The 23,354-nt window shown below is 40.1% G+C and overlaps 1 protein-coding gene across 1 annotated transcript in view; it reads left to right on the plus strand.

The window, feature by feature from the left end:
* The window catches only part of SLC44A1 (solute carrier family 44 member 1), a 112,046-nt gene that overhangs the window by 58,489 nt on the left and 30,203 nt on the right, over window positions 1-23,354 (plus strand). Inside the window, exons 6-9 of the mRNA XM_083184913.1 lie at window positions 10,789-10,958; window positions 16,486-16,575; window positions 21,475-21,614; window positions 22,931-23,117. Coding sequence (XP_083041039.1) covers window positions 10,789-10,958; window positions 16,486-16,575; window positions 21,475-21,614; window positions 22,931-23,117 — 587 coding nt within the window. The remainder of the gene's footprint in view (window positions 1-10,788; window positions 10,959-16,485; window positions 16,576-21,474; window positions 21,615-22,930; window positions 23,118-23,354) is intronic.

The following is a 23,354-nucleotide window of genomic DNA, read 5'->3' on the forward strand; positions in this document are numbered from 1 at the left end:
GTAGTAACGATACTTATACACATAATGCCCGCAGTAGTAACGATACTTGTACACATAATGCCCGCAATAGTAACGATACTTGTACACATAATGCCCACAGTAGTAACCACGCTTATACACATAACACCCGCAGTAGTAACGATACTTATACATGCAATGCCCACAGTAGAAACTACGCTTATACACATAACGCCAGCAGTAGTAACGATACTTATACACATAACGCCAGCAGTAGTAACGATACTTATACACATAATGCCCGCAGTAGTAACGATACTTGTACACATAATGCCCGCAATAGTAACGATACTTGTACACATAATGCCCACAGTAGTAACCACGCTTATACACATAACACCCGCAGTAGTAACGATACTTATACATGCAATGCCCACAGTAGAAACTACGCTTATACACATAACGCCAGCAGTAGTAACGATACTTATACACATAACGCCAGCAGTAGTAACGATATTTATACACATAATGCCCGCAGTAGTAACGATACTTGTACACATAATGCCCGCAATAGTAACGATACTTGTACACATAATGCCCACAGTAGTAACCACGCTTATACACATAACGCCAGCAGTAGTAACGATACTTATACACGTAATGCCCACAGTAGTAACAACGCTTATACACATAACACCCGCAGTAGTAATGATACTTATACATGCAATGCCCACAGTAGAAACTACGCTTATACACATAATGCCCGCAGTAGTAACGATACTTGTATACATAATGCCCGCAATAGTAACGATACTTATACACATAATGCCTACAGTAGTAACAACGCTTATACACAGAACACCCGCAATAGTAATGAAACTTATACACATAACGCAAGCAGTAGTAACGATACTTATACACATAACGCCCACAGTAGTAACGATACTTATACACATAATGCCCACAGTAGTAACGATACTTATACACATAACGCCCACAGTAGTAACGATACTTATACACGCAATGCCCACAGTAGTAATGATACTTATACACATAACACCCGCAGTAGTAACGATACTTATACAAATAACGCCTGCAGTAGTAACGATACTTATACACATAATGCCCACAGTAGTAACGATACTTATACACATAACACCCGCAGTAGTAACACTACTTATACACATAATGCCCGCAGTAGTAACACTACTTATACACATAATGCCCGCAGTAGTAATGACGCCTATACATGTAATGCCCACAGTGTGGCTGGGTGGTGGGTGAAGGAACTTGCACGGCAGGAGGGTAGAGTGGGCGGTCGGCTGAGTAGGGTGCTGTGTAGGCGGCTGAATGCATCATCGCCGCAGCCATGCTTTGGGGCCCCTGAGAATGCAGGTGCCTGGGTCAGCTGTACCCTTTGACCCTCCCTGTCGCCGGGCCTGAGTACATCCCTCACCCCCATAGGCAGACATGTCACATAATCAAGATCCGGGTATGGGTAAAATCCGGAATCGGATAAGACACCGGAATGCCGGACTGGACATCAAACTCTGCTTTCCGGAGCTTGTAGTATCCGGTCTGGGGGTGTCCTGTCCGGTGGTGCTCCATCTGATGAGGCTGCTCTCGCACCTGTCACCTGGGAGAGGAGAGGGGGGAGAATACAGCCTCACCGCATGGTCTGGGGGTGTAATAAAAACTGGAACGGTCCAGACCACAGGGGAGGCTGTAATCTCCCCTTCCCCATGTCCCTGGTGTGAGCAATCACAGGCATCCCCCCGGACAAGACACCCCCCGCATGGGACACCCCTCGGACCAGACACTATAAGCTCCGGAATGCAGAGTTTGATGTCTGGTCCGGCGTTCCGGTGTCTTATCCGGGTCCGGTTTTTACTTAGTCCCTCAAGATCCCCCTCCAGCACAGCCCCCCACAAATATGCAGACTCATATATTCACATGCCCCAGGCCCTCCAGCACAGCCCCCCACCCCATAGGCAGACATGTCACATACCCCTCCAGCACAGCCCCTATAGACAGACATGTCACATCCCTCCAGCACAGCTCATTCTCCCCCCACCCCATAGGCAGACATTTTAGACATATTCAGAATCTGAACATGTCTGATATGTCTGCCTCTGGGGGGGGGGGGGGTCTGAATATGTCACATGTCTGCCTATGGGGGAGCTGAGTTGTCACAGTGAGCCTGTCTGTCCTAATGCAGTCACAGACCCCCTTCCCCCCCATATGCAGGCATGGAACATATACACACAGAATCTCTCTCTCCCCTCCCTCCCTGCCCCCCCCCACCCCACCCCCGGCGCCCCCCACCACCAGTGTGCTTTGATCATTCCCTAACAGGGTTGCCAACCAGTGTTGGCATCCCCAGAGCCCACAGTGTGACTTACATGTTTTTTTCTGAATGCTGCAGCCCGGCCACAGCGCTGCTGCTCCTCGTCTCTCTCTTCCCTCTCAGGCTGACGTCATCAGTCTGAGAGGTGCTCCCCCTGCCTGTCAGTGGCTGTATCTGCAGCTCAATGCAAGCTCACTGTTACTCCGCTCTGTTATCGGAAACAGCATTCGATATATCGGGCGGGGGGAGGCTGGCAACTATCTATGACGAACGGCAGCCACCCACCAATGAGGATGTCGGGCCACACCCTGTGCGAGGCCTCCTGCCGCTGAGCGGCTGAGCAGCCCCGGCCTCAGTCCTAGGCTGTCACTCTTCATTCGTGACTGTGTGAGTGTGCGCATGCGTATGCGCACCTTTCAGCAGCGGCGGCCTCTCTGTAGTGTCGGCCTCCCGGGAAAGTTCCCGGTAGATACAATGGCCAATCCGCCCCTGTTTGGTATTCAAAGTTAATTTGTTGAGGTAATCTGAAGATATTTCACCCCACTCTTCTTCAAGCACCTCCCACAAGTTGGATTGGCTTGATGAGCACTTGTTGCGTACCATACGGTCCAGCTGCTCTGACAACTCAGTGGGGTTGAGATCTGGTGACTGTGCTGGCCACTCCATTAGACAGAATACAAGCTTTCTGCTTATTACCTAAATCAGTGGTTCCCAAACTGTGTGCCTAGGCTCCCTGGGGTGCCTCAGGACACTTGCAGGGGTGCCTTGTATTAGTGAGCTAGAGGCAATTGAAATTATTGTACTTATATGGTAGTTGGGCGCCCACTAAGCTATTTGCTTAGTTTTACGCGTCCCCTCGCGGGGCTCACCGCGCTTCGGGCTCGGTGGTTCACTGCCCTCGCCACACTATATAAAATCAACTCCATTCCGACATGGATAGTGGGGGTATGCACGTAGTAACTATATTGGCGCCCAACTAACATATATAAGTACTGAAAATTATTTATAGTAATTGTAAAAGGTAAAAACATTGCTGGTGGGCTACCAATAATAAAATATGTGGACAAACAGAAGCTAATCCTGTCCCTCACCCATAAATAAACCCATGTATGACATACAAATCATTTTACAGAATAAGAAACTTTTAGACTAGGGGTGACGTGAATAAAATTCTGATGTTCTAGGGTGCCGTGATTTTAAAGTTTGGGAACCACTGCCCTAAATAGTTCTTGTGTGCTTTGGATCATTGTACTGTTGAAGGAGGAAATTGGTTCCTATCGAGCGCTGTTCACAGGGTAGGGCATGGTGTCCAAAATGGAATGATAGCCTTCCTTATACAAAAAGCCTTCACCTTGTACAAGTTCCCCACTTTTTCACTTGTTCCGAGTTGCACAAATGTTCTTTTTTGTGATCCAAACACCTCATACTTCGACCCAATGTATGTGTTCTTTTGCCCATATTAATCTTTTTTCTTTTTATTGGCCAGTCTCAGATATGGCTTTTTCTTTGCCATTCTGCTTATAAGGCCAGCATCCCAGAGTCACCTCTTCACTGTAGACGTTGACACTGGCATTTTTAAGGGTGCCATTCAATTAAGCTGCCAGTTTAGGACCTGTGAGGACCATTTCTCAAACTAGAGACTCTAATATACTTGTCTTCTTGCACAGTTGTGCGCCGGGGACTCCCACTTCTGGTTACAGCCTGTTTGTGCTGTTTTATGAAGGGAGTAGTACACATCATTGTAGGAAATGTTCAGACGTTGAGTTTCAAATGGAAGTTCTCCTTTTCTCGCCATTTTGAGAGTATAATCGAACCCAAAAATGTGATGCTCAAAGGAAGGCCAAGATTTTATATCTTCTCTAATGAGCAAACCCATTTTCAGCTGTGCTAACATAATTGCAGAAGTATTTTCTAATCATGCATTAGTCTAATAACGCAATTAGCAGACCCAATGTATCATTACAACACTGGAGCAATGATTGCAGGAAATGGACCTCTATACACCTATGTAGATATTCGTGTAAAAACCAGACGTTTTCTCAATATAGTCATTTACCATATTAACAATGTATAGAGTATTTTTGATCAATTTAATGTTATCTTCATTTAAAAAAAAAAAAATCTTTAAAAACTAAGGACATTACTAAGTGACCCCAAACCTTTGATCAGTATATTTTGCATAATTTGTAATTTCTAGGTAAAAAATTTAAAATCAATAAAGACCTCTTAGAAAGAGAATTCTAAGTGTGAGTGTGCATCTCTGTACTGCCCCATATCTATACATATAATAAAACTGTATATGTTGTATCTGTATATAGATTTTTTTCTTTTTATAGAAATATACTTCTAGGGACTGTGAATGAACTATGCAGGTGGAAAATAAAAATCTGAATTTTCGTCTGTATTTATTCTATTTTGCATCACATAAAAACTAACTGGGTGAATTTGGGTTTTCACTATTTTATAGCTTAGTGACCTAGAAAGAAACTAGAAGGAAAATAACAGAAAAAATAACTATACATTCAGTGCATCTTAAATCCACCGAGCAATAACAAACATCCATGCGAGTGAATTTGCAGCATAAACTCAAGTTGGTTTATAAATTCATATTTATTAGTTACGAAAGACCTGAGAAATATCTTTGTGCTTTGTAAGCAGACTGAAGGGTGCCGGATGACCGCCAACAGTCTGTTTAGTACACAGACATCAGAATCCCAAATGTTTACATGCAGGACGGTTTGGATCCCGACAGGGGTTATTCTCCCTCATGGGGGTCATGACAAGTATCGGTAGTCTGTATACTGACCATCAGATTCCCGACTGTCGGGCAGCTATACCACACCCAGTTTGAACACCGGATGTATTCTATATAAAAAAGTGTCCTTCGAAGAAACAAATCCTTATTCGGTATTTACAGATTTTACTGGAATTGTTGCCCAGGTGCTTAACAGTAGAAACAAAACTAAAGAACCATGTCCTATTAATGAGTTTGTGTCTAATACCTTACTCAAATATATTTGGTAAGATAACTTCACTTTGTATTGTAATACATACCCTGGTCCGGATGTAATTATGCCCAACTTCTTTGGCCATGCGGGATTCTGGCTGAAGTCGGATGTTTTTTTTTGTTTTGTTTTGTTTTTTTGTTTTTTAAAGGCACAGTCCTTCACAAGGCTTTGTTTTTTTTTAAGCACCAAGTTCGGCCAGCATAACGCATGGACACCAAACTCTGGCATCATTACATCCTGTTCCCAGTCTGTAAACTGCTGATGCCCCAAAAACACAGCTATAGCCAAATCAGAACAGGAATTTCCTTATGTTCTGCTTCAAAATGTTTCTCTCTGGGTGCCCACCTGTAAATCTTAATGAAGCAAAAAAATGACCTGGTTCATCTTTAAGGTGCACATACAGAGACCTGAGCGACGTGTTTAGTCTTTTAATACTTTTCAAAGTTGTGCTCTTGGCCTCAATGACTAGCTGTATCCCTTTGAGTGCCAACATTGCTGTGAGAGGTGCAAAATATTTGCTAAAAATCCCAGCCTACCTCCCAGCGACTGTTTTTATTGGGTGCAATATTTAACTACACTTCATTTAATTCACTTTAGATCATTTGGAGGCAATTATTAAAGTTATTTATATTCCTCGATAACAGCCCTGGCATTTTTAGCTGATATTTTGCACATCTCTCACAGCAACGTTGGCACTCAAAGGGTTAATACACACTCTTTGCCTTTGAAATACAAGTTATTCACATGCTACTGTATTTCCTCTCTTCATTGTTGCTATATCATTTTACTAATCATAGGGCATAACACACACAGACTTGGGCAACCTGTTGCTCCTCCTGTGTTGCTGGACAGCGATTTCCCGTAATCTGCAATAACTAAAGAACCACAGGTTGCCTTTGCAATAAAACATGTTGTGTTTCGTTTGATAACATAGTTATCTCATGCATTTTAAGCATAATTGTAAGTATTTAGCACATTTAGAGGTGTCGCCTTAACACCCGAGATGGGACTGGGGCATCTATTCATAACATGAGGTGTGGTTAAATCTCAGGTCCCCTATTCCATCACTTCAGGTGGTGCTGGATTGCCCCTGAGCAGTGCTGTGTGTGTAGTGCTGGCTACAGGAGAAAGGAGCCCAGTGCTGCAGGTATTGTTGCAGTGCAGCATTAGACTCCTGTCACTGAGCAGGAGCCGTCATTTTGGTATCATCCCTCGACGGTTGACACCTGTGTGTGGGCACCCCCAACTAGTGACACCACTAAGTAAGTTTACTCTCTATCTTGAGATTTTAAAAGAAGATAAACAAATATTTGTAAGTCTCTAATCGTGAAATTAGTACACACCATCTTTAGGTACATAATTGTTATAGACAATCACATCAATAAACAAGATCACAAATAGCTAAATACAAAGAATGGGGTAAATCTGTAGAAGTTAAAAGTAAAAAAAATAAACATTTATAGGAAACATTGATTTTTTTTTTTTTTTTTAGTTACTATTTCTAATAAATGAGGAAATGAGAGACTGAAAAAAAATAAAAATGTTCATTTAGGATCTGAATTAATCTAAATACTGAAATAATAATAGTTTATACTGACAGTGAAAATGAACTGTAATTTCATCATGACAAAAGGGAGTTGAATATTAGAGGATGCAGGATGAGCTGGGTAAAGGAACTCCAGCATTTGGACAGCCATATAATAGAAAAATGAAAGCTGACATTACCAATTTTCTTATTTAGTAAATAAATAATAAAAGAAGTTCCTTTGAAATGTTATAGTGAAATGAAAATGGGTACTAAATTACGCAGTAAACAATGGCCAGAAAGTCACTAAGTTGCCTTGAAATGAACTGGGCTGAAAATAGATTTTTTTTTTAGATTATGCACCCATCTCTCCCAAATTTGTATTCCCTCCATTGTTGGAATCTTGTAATGAAGTGATTAGGTGAGCAATAGTGAATATATGTGAACGTGTTCTTCAAAAGGCCTCATGAAGGTTTTTTTTTTTTTTAATTCAATAAATAAGTAAACCCACAATTGATTTGATTACTAGCATTTTAATTTTTGGGTGGAGTAATTATGGGGCAGATGTATTAAGCCTGGTGAAGAGATAAACTGGAGATAAAGTGTAAAGAGATAATGCACCAGCCTATCAGATCCCAACTGTCATATTTCAAATACAGCTGATTGGCTGGTGCGTTATCTCTTCCATGTTCTCTCCAGTTTATCTCCAGTTTATCTCTTCTCCAGGCTTAATACATCTGCCCCTATATCCCTTGTGATACATTTAATAAATACAAGAGAATGGAACAACAATGGTGTAAAAGTGCCAGTTGGCCATTAAAAACAATTGGTTCTATTTTTAACTGCATGTGTTGAATGACCACAAAAAAAGCCAAGAGTGATGTTATGAGCAGGGTGTCATATACTGCGTTCAGACTGCAAATGCAGGGTCGCACCGGGACTTTGAAACGGTTCAGTCCCAGTGTGACCCTGCATGTGCAGTCCCTTCAGATCGCATTAGCGAACTGGCAATATTGCTAGTTCCCTGACATCATGTGGCTGGGGCGGCTGAACATCATCAGGGGTGGGGGATGAGGCAGCGCTTACTGCTGGCACTGCTCAAAGCGCTGCCTCCTCCATAGTGTGAATGGGAAACAGGCCGCTCCACCTGATTAACCGGTTCACACTGCACCGCAACGAACCGGTAAGAACCTTTCTTTGTTCCTGGTTCGTATTGCCGTGTTACTAACCCCCTTTCACATCGCACTAATTACCAGGTCGAACCGGCAGGAAGCCAGCATGAACCAAGTCATTTTGTGTGATGTGAAAGGGGAATTATTGTCTAATAAATACATTTTATTATGCTTTAGTGATTAAAACATGCCTTGTGACAAAGGACAGTTAGACTCTCTAAATGAAATTGTGTAAAAAGGAGGATGTCAAGTCATGTATGTTCCAGGACAGGGATGAGGAGCCCTCTCAGCTGTTATTGAACTACACATCCCAGTGTGCCCTGCTACAGTTTTGCTATTTGGCCCTGCTAAAAGTGTTGCAGGGTCTGCTGGAATGTGTAGTTCAATAACAGATGGAGGACCAAAGGTTCCCCAGCCCCGGTTTAGGAGGTCATTGAGACATTTTGGTACTTGTGAGTTATCCGGGCTGCCGATTTCTAAATCGGGTCGGATCGGGCACATCGCATCGCATGCGACCATCGGATGCGATGACCCGATTTTTCCATAGGAATCAATGTTAAAATGGACTGAGTCCATTTTAACATGGAATTCAATGGGAAAAAGGGGTCCTTTTCATACCCCTACTATTCAAGTGGGCATGGAGTTGGATATAAACCTGTGGCGAGCGTAGCGAGCCACCGAGCCCGAAGCGTGGCGAGCGGACACAGAATACCGTCCCCTCGCGGGGCTCGCTTCGCTCGCCACGCTTCGGTCTCGGTGGCTCGCTACGCTCGCCACAGGTTTATATCCAACTCCATGCCCACTTGGATAGTAGGGGTATGAAAAGGACCCCTTTTTCCCATTGAATTCCATGTTAAAATGGACTCAGTCCATTTTAACATTGATTCCTATGGAAAAATCGGGTCATCGCATCCGATGGTCGCATGCGATGCGATATCGCATCGCATCTGATTGTATGCCTTAACTTAAGGCATACAATCAAAAAATCGGCAGCCCAGATAACTCACAAGTACCGACATTTTTTTATATTTCAAACACTTTGGGATAAGCAAGTGTTAATCATTTCCAGGTGTTGCAGGTACAGTTGTGATTGTATCTATCTGTGTTGGTTTATTTTCAGTTTTTAACATTGTAGACAAGTTGAGTTGAATTATCAAGTAGGTTTTCTTAACAGTGGTAAACTTGTCCTGTACATGGCAACCAAAGTTTGTGAAATCGTGTCTGGTATAACAGGGATTTGTTTTCTTTGATAAAAAATAAGCCTTGCTATATGCATTTTTTAAGTTTAATTGCTTCCTTGTGTTGCATTTGAAAAGAAATTGGAAAAAAAATCAGTTTTAATGTATTAATGGGGTAGTGGAATGGCCCTCCATCAGTTGGTGCTTGGTCATAAAATTGGAATCTTGATCTATTCCTACCCTAATGTTTAGTCCCTTTATAATATAAAGTAGAAATTGACCACAACATTTGAACTTTCTTGACCAGCATAGCATGTCAATGTTTGAAAAGTGGGGTCCTCTCTACACAGAAAAACGATAGAATGAAGATTATAGTTCCGGAGAGGTTATTTCTGGTGAAATCGAGCACTGTATTACTATAAAAAATTTTAAGGAATTTCCTTTACACCGTAATCACAGTGGTTGTTTTACTCAATATTGACTGTTGAATTGCAGTATTTTTTTATATGCACAATTAGATGTTAGCAGTCATTATTTTATGCTTTCTGAATACAGTAACATTTGTCCTCTGGTCATGACATTAATAGCAAGTACAGCCTACTAGCTAGAGCTGTTGTCGTGCCTGCAAATGTAGCTGCCCTGCATGTGGGTGTGCTTGATTTGGCATCACTTCGCTTTATGATCGCTGAAGGGCAAAATCTGCTTGAAAACCCTGGACACATTTGTATATATTATATTCAAAACCATATGTGTGCCTGTTATGTAAGTGAGCAATCCGCAATGCATATAACTTCATAGAAGCTGGAGTTTACTTAGTTTTACATTATAATGCAGGTTTTTGGTACCTGGAAGTTTTATAAGTTGTTTTAGCTTTTCCGTAATAAAATTCTTAGTTTTTCTATATAATAATAAAATGGGCTCTTCGTCCCCATGCAACAGAGTTTTGTGAAATCATTGCCCACCATCCGCATTCCATTTTTTTTTAAAGAAACCAGTTAGTAGTAGTTAAACCAGTTAGTAGTAGTTATCACACTTCTCTATTATTGGTTAAATAATTTTATCTAAACATAGTATTATTTGTACAGGAGGATTTACTGCAATAATACATGAGCTATTTTGCCATGCACAATAAAGGTAAGTAGACAATGTAAAAGAAAAATAACAAGCATGAGCTTTATGACTTGGTGAAATTTTGTAGAAGAACAAATTGATGCATGGAAGATACTGGGAAGCAAGTCTCATTTCTTATTGTATAATTATTTTTATATGACTCCAACCATTTATGGTCAACCACCAGTTCCTCTAAATTGCACTCCTCCCTTTTTGTGACTGTTTTAGTCTTGGCTTTCACATCCATTCGGTCCCATTGACAACATTATCGACTGCCACCCGCCATTTTCCTCCCCTAATTTCCTTCCTTATTGCTTTGAATAGAGATCATAGACTATTGACCACAATATCTTGATATTATTACAGTCAGGAATGTGGCTTCCATTCACCTTTTCCATTTGTGTGTTGATGTGACGTTTTTTTTATTTTATATTTCGGTAGGAGTAATTTTTTTTTTCTTTTTTGTTTTTTTTTCTCCTTGTGTCACCAGTGCACCTATTCCATTCTTCCATCGCTGTGCTCCTGTGAACATTTCCTGCTATGCCAAGTTTGCAGAAGCCCTGATCACTTTTGTCAGTGACAATAGTGTCCTACACAGGCTGATTAGTGGAGTAATGACCAGCAAAGAAATTATTATTGGACTTTGCTTTTTGTCACTAGGTAACGGTTTTTCTAATTATTAGACTTAATTGTGTAGCTCTGTTTTTAGGAGACTTAACAAATTTATTTGTTACTTCATGGGCTATTCTGAAGTGGGATATGTGAAAATGTGCAATTTTTTTTTTGTTTGTTTTATTCACTAAGCACTTTGTTGCATTCTTAAGCATGTTTACAGATCATTTCAAAATCACTGCAATTCTCCCAGATTGTGTGCACAATTTCCATGTTATCAGTTCGGTAACTATTTTATATATTTAGTTTTGTTTTAAGAAAAAGTTATGTCCTCGCACACCAACTTTCATTAGCTGTCTCTTATAGATCACTTTCTTTTTTTCAACAGTGCCTTTTTCTATACCACATGTTATGCTAGTTGTGTCTTATTTGCATGTATTGCATTTTGCGTTTTATACATCTCATTGCATGTTTTAAGAGGAAACTCAGACTGGGTGTGTCAATAACAGTCCGCCTCAGCGCTTTTTGGGGGGTTTATCAGTTTAACATTTAGCATGGATGAGTGCTAAGGCTACCTTTTTTATGCCCTGTTTGATATGTATTTGTGACAAAATATTAAAATTGTGTTCAGATGCTAGCTTCCTGTTAGCTTGCGCTGATCTAGTAGGCTTGAAGAGCACTTTAAACATTCACATTTGTGTGAGGTGAAACTATCTAATTTCTAAGCTGAACATTTACGAGAATGTTTTCTACTGTATATTATTCTTACTTTGTCCCTAAACCAAGTCAGGCGATTTCTCAATACCTGTCTCAAAGCGAGTTTTTGGCTTGCATTTCTTCACAGGCCAATTAAATAGTGTTAATTATAGTAAATAAAATGCTTGTTTTGAAGATAACATTTTAGAATGTGAGCGTGTGTTTGACAATTTTTTTTTAGATATATATATATATATATATATATATATATATATATATATATATATATATATATATATATATATATATATATATATATATATATATAATCACACGAGTGACCCAAAGCGCACCTATTAGATACAAGCAGCTTCTCTATAGAAATCCTCCCTGTTGGTGGGAAACACAAAAGTACAAAATGGAAAAGAATAGAGAGCGCTAATGGTACCACCACCTTATTGAGTCACACCTTATAATGTTGAATGAAGAATGTGATATGCAGAACAACAGGAATTAATTAAAATCTTTGGTACTTGTGTATTTTGGCGGCGCCCCCGATGTCCGTTGTACGATGAACGCATCGCATCGTATGCCATGCACCCGATGGCATACGATGCGACGCGATTTTGACCCCTTTACGATCAAAAATCGTATAAGCACCCTAAAGGGTGCTTTTGAGCACCCTAATAGGTGCTTACAATGTTAAATGCACCCCCACGCCACCCCCCCACTATAAACGTGAACCCGAAGCGTGGCGAGCGCAGCGGTACGCGTCCTACGACCTTTTCATACCCCCACTATCCACGTCGGCGTGGAGTTGAGAATAGAATAGTGTGGCGAGCGCTGCGAGCCACCAAGCCCGAAGCGTGGCGAGCGCAGCGAGCCCCGTGAGGGGACGCGGATACCTTCACAGGTAAACGCGTCCCTTCGCGGGCTTCACCGGTATCCGCGTCCCCTCGCGGGGCTCGCTGCGATCGCCACGCTTCAGGCTTGGTGGCTCGCTGCGCTCACCACACTATTCTATTCTCAACACCACGCCGACGTGGATAGTGGGGGTATGAAAAGGTCGTAGGACGCGTACCGCCGCCCCTCGCGGGCTCGCTGCGCTCGCCACGCTTCGGGTTCACGTTTATAGTGTGGGGGTGCATTTAACATTGTAAGCACCCATTAGGGTGCTTATACAATGTTTAATCGCATCGCATCGTATGGCATCGTATGCCATGTACAATGGCATACAATTTCAAAATTGTATGCCATCGTGCACCGTCGTACGATATCGCGTCGCATCGCATACCATCGTATGCGTTATGGTATGCGATGCGATGGGCGCCGCCAAAATACACAAGTACCAAATCTTTTTTAATTTTTATTAAAAATGCTTAAAAAATATTTTAAAATCCATGACTGTTTGTTCGGCTCAAGAATGGTGGTAGAGATCAAAACGCAGCATCCAAATGCTTTTTCTAAAAAATATATATATATTTTTTTTAAACTGCTCTGTATTCTGCTAGCAAAGAAAATCTCTCTTGCGGTGTAAGTGGAACATTAGCTCTGAATGATGTCCTGCAGGCACCAATGTCATTAGACAAAAAAATGCCATAAACTTCAGAACTACTGGTATTCTTGGCTGCAATCCAACTCTAGTCAGTAGAAAGGGTTTTCCCTATTGGGTATAGTTATTTGGTGCCTTCAGATGTATTATTAATAAAACAATATGGCATGTGCAGTGGAATCCCAACATGAAGTCCTGCAAAGTCAACTCGATTTTTACTTTGGAATATAAGTAGTCTTTTTTTGATTTCTGTCAAAGTGAAGCTACGTTTTTGATTTTAGGGCAGGGGCATTTTAGCTTGTCACAAGTGTTTATTATAATATGCTTAGTACACTCAGTTTTACGATGTTTTTTGTGCCTTAAATAATACGTACTACTTGTTTTCAAGCCTTCGTTAAAGTTAAATAAGGATAGCTAGTGAGATCTGCATCCATAGGACCTATGGTTGAGGCCTAGGGTGTCAGGTTCAGGGACTTATAAAACACAGAGCATTACTCACGCAGTATATTTTGGTTTCCTTAAGGCATGCTTTTACTTTAGCTAGCTGCAGACAAGACTGAGCATTGTGTGGTGTGTGTGTGTGGCTCTGGCCTAGTAGGCTGGGTGCTAGTTATAGGTAATTGTGGTGGGTCCCTGGTGATTACTTAAGTACTGTTATTGGCAAGGGAGTATTAAATAAAAATGATTTTAGTGCAAAAATATATTTCACAATAGCCCTTAGAGTTATTTCTACAATACTGTCTGCTTCAAACCACGGTCACATTGACCACCAATTTCCTTTTGTAAGGCCACTGTTTGTACACAAGGATCCTAGCTAGAGCTCTTCACCATAGCCTTTGTTACTGGAGTCTAAAATAATCATAACCTATCAATTTCACATATACTGTGCGTGTGTGTGTCAGATTCTATATATTACCTTCTAGAAGGTGCTAAATAGGTACAGGTTGAGTATCCCTTATCCAAATATCTGGCATCCAAATTACTGTATTCTGAAAACCATTTTTTCAGGAATGTACTTTTGTTTTGCTAAAAAGCACTACTTGGGACATATGTAACTGGCACTACTGGGGACATCTAACTGGCACTACTGGGGACATGATCTGTAACTGGCACTACTGGGGACATGATCTGTAACTGGGACTAAATATGAGCAAGAAAATTATTGCTTGGCATTCAAATTCAGTGCCTGAGATAGTACACAAACTTTGTTATATGTTTTGAAACCTTATTTATGCACAAATAAAATATATTTTTTTGTATTTCATGTATTTGATCTGTTAATACAACATAAATGCAAGATACCTCATTTAAATATGGAATAATCCATTACCAAAATGTTTCGGGTTCCGAGCATTTTGGATGGGGGATACTCAACCGGTAGTAGAATTTGGTTGCTATGCACAACATCCCATGTTAAATAGAACTCTTAGTAAATATAATCCTTTTATACCATAGCCTCAACCCTGGTTATTGCCGCGCCACTGTGGGTCGGGCTTGGTGTAAATGGGGCCCTAAAAAATATCCCAGGTCCTGCTACCCAGCAATCTAACCCAGGAAATTCTTAGGGTCAGAAACGGGCCATAACCAGAGTTGGGGGCAGTGTAAACGGGTAACCTGGGTCATCCAACCAGGGACTTTTTCCCACCAATGAAGGGAGCCCATCCTCCCAACCGTCTGTACTATGTAGACAGCAGTGGAGCCGGGGAGGTGGTGAATGGATGCCTGTGTGCAGTATCCATTCACCTTATGGACGGAGGCTGGGGGCAGCCCAGAAGCTTTCCCAGTGCTTGGAAATGGATGTCCTCTCCAAGTGCTGCACCAGGGCCCACCTTTGCCAGCGTCACCTGCCCAGCATTATGCCGGTGGGGACAACGAACAATTTCGCATCCTGGTTGGAGCCGAGTCCAAAAACCCAGGTGTAACCCAGCATCTTTGGTGTAAAAGTGGTATAAGTATCTAGTATTATAGCTGGAAGGATTAGGCACAGTTGTATGTGGATAAGGTAATTTAATTTATATTGCTATGATTTTTACTGACAAACTACCTTTTATGATTTTGAATGTCCCCTACTAGAGTTGGCATTATTCTTTCAGCTGCTTCTGTGTGTTACAAAGTTTCATTGCTTTTTATTACAAGGTATTTTAAGTAAGGTAGAACAGAAGGTCATTACTATTCTTTAAAAGCTTGGGCAAAGTTGTCTTTGTGGAATAAAATGGTATTTGTGCATTTCTCAATTACAGAGTAGTTTTTGCTTGATTGCATCTTCACACACAATGACATTTATTTCCCCGCTTGTATACACTGGGCATTGAGCATTTCATATTAAAGCCATGAGGTAAAATCAATACTGTAGTTGCATGCCAGTAGTAATGTCTGATACAAGAGGCCACCTAGAACACCTACTGACATTGTCATCTGTATACTGATAAACTATCATTTGCAGTATCCGTACATCCCTAGATCAGGCCAGTAAGCCTAAACATTGCAATTTATAGCATCATATAGCTGCTGATGAGTTCAGAATTCAGATAGAGGGACATCTATTATTATGCTTCTCAGCAGTAGCATGTCTCTTTAGTTTATTATCTTAATGTTGCCTTTGTTTTGCTAACATACCAGTCTGTGACTGTATGCTAATTGTACTTTTAATACCTTTGATGAGTTAGGTCCTTTTTGTAGAGGTCTTCTGCATTTATATTATCGTGGAACTATTAGGGGCATCTGAATGAGTAATATTTTACACAAAATGTATATGCAAACTTTAAAGCTAAATATTTTGTTGATTTGTGTCATTTAATACAATAATATGTTATGTGTACACTGCAAATATAAACCTGAAGATAGACATTTTTGAGCTGTGGTCCAGCTATGGTATTTTTTATCTGTGGTTTAGGTACGGTAAATTAACCTTGACCTTTTAAAATAACCATTTATCTTCATAGTCCATTAGACACCTGAAGTACCTCACACACCTTTTGGACTATCATAACAGGAATCAATGCATGTCCCTAACCTAAAATATTAGTCATTTGGGCTATAGTGACATTATCTACGTAGTGCATTCCTGCGAAGTTGCTAAATTTTATCTGCTTGGTTGGTCTAGAACTTTGCTGGACATTTTTAGTATTTTCATTTTATGTGTTCTACAGCAAAATAAGTAAAAAATTTTGCGTCTAGGTTTTTTGATTTTTTTTTTTTTTTTCAGCTCAGTAATAGTCTTTTAGCATATATGAATATAAAATATTGAAGGTTAATGCAGAATTAATTCTTGACCTATCATATAGAATATAGTAAATGTTTTCTCTATTTTTCTTTTTTCTTTTTCAGTGCTTTCAATGATTTTAATGGTTATTATCAGGTACATCTCTAGAGTACTTGTTTGGATCTTAACCATCTTAGTCATATTGGGATCACTCGGTAAGTAATACTGATCACATCACTCTCGTCACAAAATTTGATGCTACTTGTATAAAGATTATGAAAGTGTAATATATGCTAATGTAACCAACTTTCTAGAGTAATACACATGATATTGTGGTCTGTAACAATAAGTTTGTTTTTAGGAACATAAGATTTCTTGATTATCCAAAAATGTGTGGCTGCATAGAAAAGAAACTGAACTTCTGTACTCAACGGAGACATTTTTGTTGGAATTTTACTTCACGATGCACTCTGTGTAAATATTCATGCTAATTGCATATATTTCAGTACTTGTTAAGCTAGCTGACAGGCATGAAATTCCTTCCCTTTTGACCAGCTAAACATAAAATCAATCAGAACTTCAAAACCGCTATTGCTATGTTTTTTAAATCAGTTGCGTCATACTGCACAAAGCATTCCTAGCGAAGTGCTCCCCAAGCAATAGTAGCTTAGGATTAGAAGAGTTTTCAACTCTGACTTCAAGGACAGACATATGTGGTGATTGAGTTGTTCCTAAACTTGAGAACCTAATCTGTCTCTGAGATGTGACGTGACGTGATTTGGACTTGTCCTAGTGTGATGCTGTAAGCTCACAATGCAGAATGGATGATCGAGAATATCATTAGCAAGCAGTTTCCATGCTCACTTAATGTGTCCCAGGTTACACCTACATTTCTTTTATTTAATAAATCATTTTGACAGAGTTCTTTATATTCTTATGATATCCAATGGGGTATATTTACAGATTTTGATTTAGTTTTTCATTCAATTTAAATAGACCTAAATCATATCATATTGATTTTTCACTCAAGTACCCACATTTAGAAATATTTAGATTTTTGCAATTGATTTAAAAATCAAATTCAATGTTGTTCGAAATTGAATACAAAAGCAAATACATTCTCCTTTCTTCATATTGGTCCAAATATATCACTTTCCCTTTTTTGAGATGTGCACAGATACTCAAGCTTTTCTTGATTTCTTTTCAACTTGATAAAAACCTCTAAATTCATGTAATTTGATTTGGACTTGACAACTATGCAAAATATTGATTATACTGCTGATTCATTGACATTGCAGCTGCGATTGTGCAAGTTCAGGATGTGCAAAATAAGTTTCAAAACCCAGCTTAAAAGTACAGAGATGCCCAGCAGAAGCACAGTACTCATCCCCAGCACACAGATCCTTTGACAATCTGCAGCTCCATTAAGTGAAAGGCCATGCAGCATGGCAGCCTGATCAGAGATACCAGATACATGTTGCTAGAGTACGGATTCACAGATGCACCCAGGGATACTCATGGTTTTTCCCCCCCACCACCACTTCAACATCAATGCCCACAAATGGTGCTGGAGTGTTAATCACTTTGCTGGAAAGTAGGGATGGGGGAACTGGGTTAGGGATTTTCCGCACTCTGTATGGTCCCCTGTGTATCACTTATGGGGATTCCAAAGTTATCGCCTTATTGTAGCGGCGCGGGTGCTATCCAGGCAAATATCAAGTACATAATAGAAGAAGAGAAAAGGTTTTGCTCTATGGATGCACACCATATAATTGAAAATAATCTGACACACTTTAAAACTTTATAATCTTTATTTAAACGTTTATTAAAACAAGTTTCCACAAATCCTGTGTCCACTCACTTGGGTGGATTTACAGGAATAAGATGCTCCCTCTAGCGGTGAAATTTTTGGAGAACTTAAAGGTTCACATACAATTGACATACAACATTAATTAAGTGCTTGTAGCACTTGTGCTTTGGAAAGAGAAGAAATCGTGCTTAATAGATTAAAATAGGCAAGGCAGTAGGGGATGGGGAATGTTTCATGTGTAGGTGTTGATCTGAAAATAGTTTTATTTTTTACTTTCTTTTTATCTCTGGTCTATATGTTTGTTCAACACTTTTTGTCATAAAGATACGTGGCTCCTACTTCCTCCTCTATATTCATAAATCTCACTGCAGCCGTAAATTTCATGTATTTTGTACCTAAATTGGTTTTATACACTGTATCAGTGTGATCAAACATGAAAAAAGGGCCTATATCGCCATCTGGTGGCCACTTTGGAAATTGCCCAAGTTTGTTTCTCTACTGCAGTACTAGGCATATATTTATGAGATAGATATATTTCTAATGGTGCTTCTCTTATTTTGTACTCTCTGCAGCCTGCTCACTGGGTCTGCAGTGTTTAGAGTTGAGACAGCACTAGCTGGGTTGAGGCCACCATACTACACATAGCACTCGTTTTACATTTGCAAGTATAATACACCAAACATCCCTACTCCCTGCCTAACATATTCTCAACAGCTGTTTCACAAATGCTTCATCAGGAGAAGCATTTGTGAAACAGCTGTTGAGAATATGTTAGGCAGGGAGTAGGGATGTTTGGTGTATTATACTTGCAAATGTAAAACGAGTGCTATGTGTAGTATGGTGGCCTCAACCCAGCTAGTGCTGTCTCAACTCTAAACACTGCAGACCCAGTGAGCAGGCTGCAGAGAGTACAAAATAAGAGAAGCACTATTAGAAATATATCTATCTCATAAATATATGCCTAGTACTGCAGTAGAGAAACAAACTTGGGCAATTTCCAAAGTGGCCACCAGATGGCGATATAGGCCCTTTTTTCATGTTTGATCACACTGATACAGTGTATAAAACCAATTTAGGTACAAAATACATGAAATTTACGGCTGCAGTGAGATTTATGAATATAGAGGAGGAAGTAGGAGCCACGTATCTTTATGACAAAAAGTGTTGAACAAACATATAGACCAGAGATAAAAAGAAAGTAAAAAATAAAACTATTTTCAGATCAACACCTACACATGAAACATTCCCCATCCCCTACTGCCTTGCCTATTTTAATCTATTAAGCACGATTTCTTCTCTTTCCAAAGCACAAGTGCTACAAGCACTTAATTAATGTTGTATGTCAATTGTATGTGAACCTTTAAGTTCTCCAAAAATTTCACCGCTAGAGGGAGCATCTTATTCCTGTAAATCCACCCAAGTGAGTGGACACAGGATTTGTGGAAACTTGTTTTAATAAACGTTTAAATAAAGATTATAAAGTTTTAAAGTGTGTCAGATTATTTTCAATTATATGGTGTGCATCCATAGAGCAAAACCTTTTCTTTTCTTCTATTGTGTTAATCACTTTGCAAGTGACATTGCTGTTAGACTTTGGTGCATGTGCTTAATTGCAAAACATGGGCAAAGCAACAGTCATATCTACTTTTCTTATAGGCATTCTAATGAAGGTTTAAAGAATAGAATGTTATCTAAAAGCTGAAATCACGTGTCTGCTATCACTCTATTTTGGAGATTTGTAGTCTGATTTTGTGTTGTGATTTGCAATTTGAATGTTAGTAAATCAGTTTTCGTCTACTGGAATCTATTGATGTTTAACCAATATTCAATTATAAATTGGATTTGGGTTCATATTCAATTTTACAAAAATCTCATAATCCAAAATCAAACATTGGTAAATATAACCCCCAAGTGTCTAATTATGTTATCAAGCCAGTCGTTCTTGAAAATAAGTAAACAATGCCTGGGCCATATTCCTCAGCTTTATTTTGATTGGGGGGGGGGGGGGGGCATTTTATGGGTAAACAAAGGTAATACTGTATCTACAGTATTTGTAACACACAGTTTTAGAACCATCACAAAAGTAGAATACCAATGCAGATGGAGTAGACAAGCTCCCTTACAATATAACTTTCTTCTAAAACAAGGTCTGGTTATTGTCAGTGGCCTTGTTACTGTGATAGTAAAATATTGCAATATGCAATTGTAGATGAGTAGTGTCCTACTTTAACTTCAGCCCATTGCTTGATAACAAAGAGTCCCGATGTGTCAAACCATTTTATTTTGTAATTGTCATGTTCAGTATATTTATATTTTATTTTAGAAGCAAATAGGGGGTATTTCTAGGGGCTAAAAGATTTATGATGTGTTCGAAAACTGATAAAAGCTAATTGGTTGGCATTTTATCTCTCTCCTTGCTCCCCGATAGTCTTCACAAACTAATGTTTTTTGGTACTTGTTTCCTAGCACGGCGCCCCCCAATTTTGTTCATAGTGCATCTTATACAATCGCATCGCATGCAATATAGCTGCATGTGATGCAATTCGATTTTTTTATTGTACAAGCACCCTGATGGGTGCTTACAATGTTAAATGCACCCCCATTGTCAATGCCACCCCCACTATCAACTCCAATCCGAAGAGTGGCGAGCGGCGGCGGTATGCATCCTCCAACCTTTTCATACCCCCACTATCCACGTCGGCGTGGAGTTGATTTTAGATAGTGTGGCTAACGCAGCGAGCCACCGAACCCAAAGCATGGCGAGCGCACACTGTTTACTTTACATGTATTCCGCGGTCCCTCTCAGTGCTCGCCCCGCTTCAGGCTCTGTGGCTCGCTACGCTCGCCACACTAGCTACAATTAACTCCATGCCGACGTGGATAGTGGGGGTATAAAAAGGTCAGAGGGCGCGTACCGTCACCACACTTCGGGTTAGCGTTGATAGTGGGGGTGGCGTTGACAATGAGGGTGCATTTAACATTGTAAGCACCCATCAGGGTGCTTGTACAATTAAAAATCGCATTGCATCGCATGCCATTTGCTGGCATGCAATGCTATGCGATATTTCATTGTACAAGCACTCCTGTTAATTTAACGGGAATATCGCATCGCACACCACGAAGTACGGTATGCGATGGGCGCCGTGCTAGGAAACAAGTACCGTTTTTTATACATCATGAAAGATGAATCACTAAATTTTTGGATGCAGCATTAAGAGTCTGTTAATGTGCGAACATGTAGTGATGTTTAATGCGATTTGCTGCTTAACCTGTGTTTTTTTGTATATGACCCCCTCTTATACAGGAGGTACAGGTGTTCTCTGGTGGATGTACGCTGATCACAGGAAGTCTTTCAATGAAAATCTTCCACCAGATCTGCTTCAAGTTTCCAAAGACAACCAACAAGCCTTGCTCATCTATGCCATTGCTGCTACAGTCTTTACCGTAAGGCTTCCACTTTCTATTGATAATGCAGCTATACTTAAAACTCTGCTTTCCCACTTGTTTGTTAATAACAGCTGCATATGAGAGATACATATGGCATCTTACAGATGACTTATGAAATCGTCACCCAGGGATAACTGTAAAATGAGTTTCCTGTATAAACTGAAACCGTGGACATGTAGCACTAAAAATACCAGTAACCAGGTGACTGAAAGGCTGCATTGGTATTTTCCGTGGCTATAAGGACAGCTAGCAGTGTGCTTCATAATAAATAACCTCTGTTCAATGTCTTTGTGTAACATTTGATCATTGGACTTTATATGAACATCCCAAACGAGTACAATTTTGCCCATGATGTTTCACACCAACCCCCACCCCGAATTGTCAGGGGAGAAAAAGGACCCAAAAAACTGCAATGAATTTGCCGTGAATCTGGATCCTAAGTGAAAAACCAGCATAGAGATTGAGTAGGGCATATATGATTGTAGATTTTTTACCTGGTATAAAATGAGGCACAGCTTGAATGATCTAATGCTATGGCAGCTGGCCTCACTGCTTCTGGGTACTAACCACACCCCTTGATATGGGCCCTTCATGTCCCAGTGCGACAGTGTATGTTTGTAGAGCCAGAAGTGTATGATTACTAAGCAAAGTTCTTCTTTTTTTTATTGGGTCGCATACAAGACTGGTTTGTATTCCCAGCTATCTGCACCTAACTATCACAGCATACTGCTTTGTGCTTCTGAATAAGATCTGCCTCCCTCAAACTTTCCCCGTCCTTGAAGTGTATATATAATCCTTCCCCTGGCACTGCCATATGAACATGTAATGGAGAGGTGCCCGCTCCAGCATCATTGATGGAGCCGTTGTTGTTTAATGTCATCACTTTTGCAGATTTCCAGCTGAGCATGGATTTGTTTTGATTATAAAGAGACAATAAAGTTCTGTTTTGGTTTCTTGTATATTGTGCCTTTTAACATCTGTTTAATCAGATTAAACCGCAAAGTGCTTTATAAACCCATTTTTTTTTGTCATTGATGTTTTCATTGCTTGTAAATCTACTCTTCATGTAGTGTAAAGTATATTTCTGTATAGATAAAAAGATGCAGCACATCGCAGTGCTACACTGTTCTTTTTATACAGTGGTTTCTAATCTGTTTTAGCTGATGGTTTATACATGTCTGAGAGTTTGATAAGGTTCTAGGATGCACATAAGTAAATCTAAGCACTCTTCACTGCTGTGTATTCACAGTAGCAGACCGCTTTGTCATTTGTTTTATTTTCTGTGACTGAGCTTCTCTTTGCATCCATGGCAGGTGATCCTGTTACTCATCATGCTGATTATGAGGAAGAGGGTTGCCCTCACTATTGCCTTGTTTAATGTAGCTGGGAAGGTTTTCATTCATCTCCCGCTGCTAGTCTTCCAGCCCTTCTGGACCTTCTTTGCTCTTCTACTGTTCTGGGTCTACTGGGTCATGGTCTTGCTTTTTCTGGGAACTGCAGGTATGGATTCAGTATTTTTACATTCCTATGTATATGTATTATATTGTGTGGGGTTTTTTTTGCAGCAGCAGCAGTAGTCAAAGAAAATGCATTGATTCTATAAAATATTCTATATGGCCATTTTATATGTTTGTGTTTTAAAATAATGGCAAGGGTAATGTGTTCTCTACCGCTTTTCCACTGCCGCAATAACCCATGACTCAGTGGAAAAGGGTCCCTTGAACAGCATAGGGAGCA

This window comes from Crinia signifera, chromosome 1 (genome assembly GCF_055691185.1).
Source record: "Crinia signifera chromosome 1, ASM5569118v1, whole genome shotgun sequence".
NCBI lineage: Eukaryota > Metazoa > Chordata > Amphibia > Anura > Myobatrachidae > Crinia > Crinia signifera.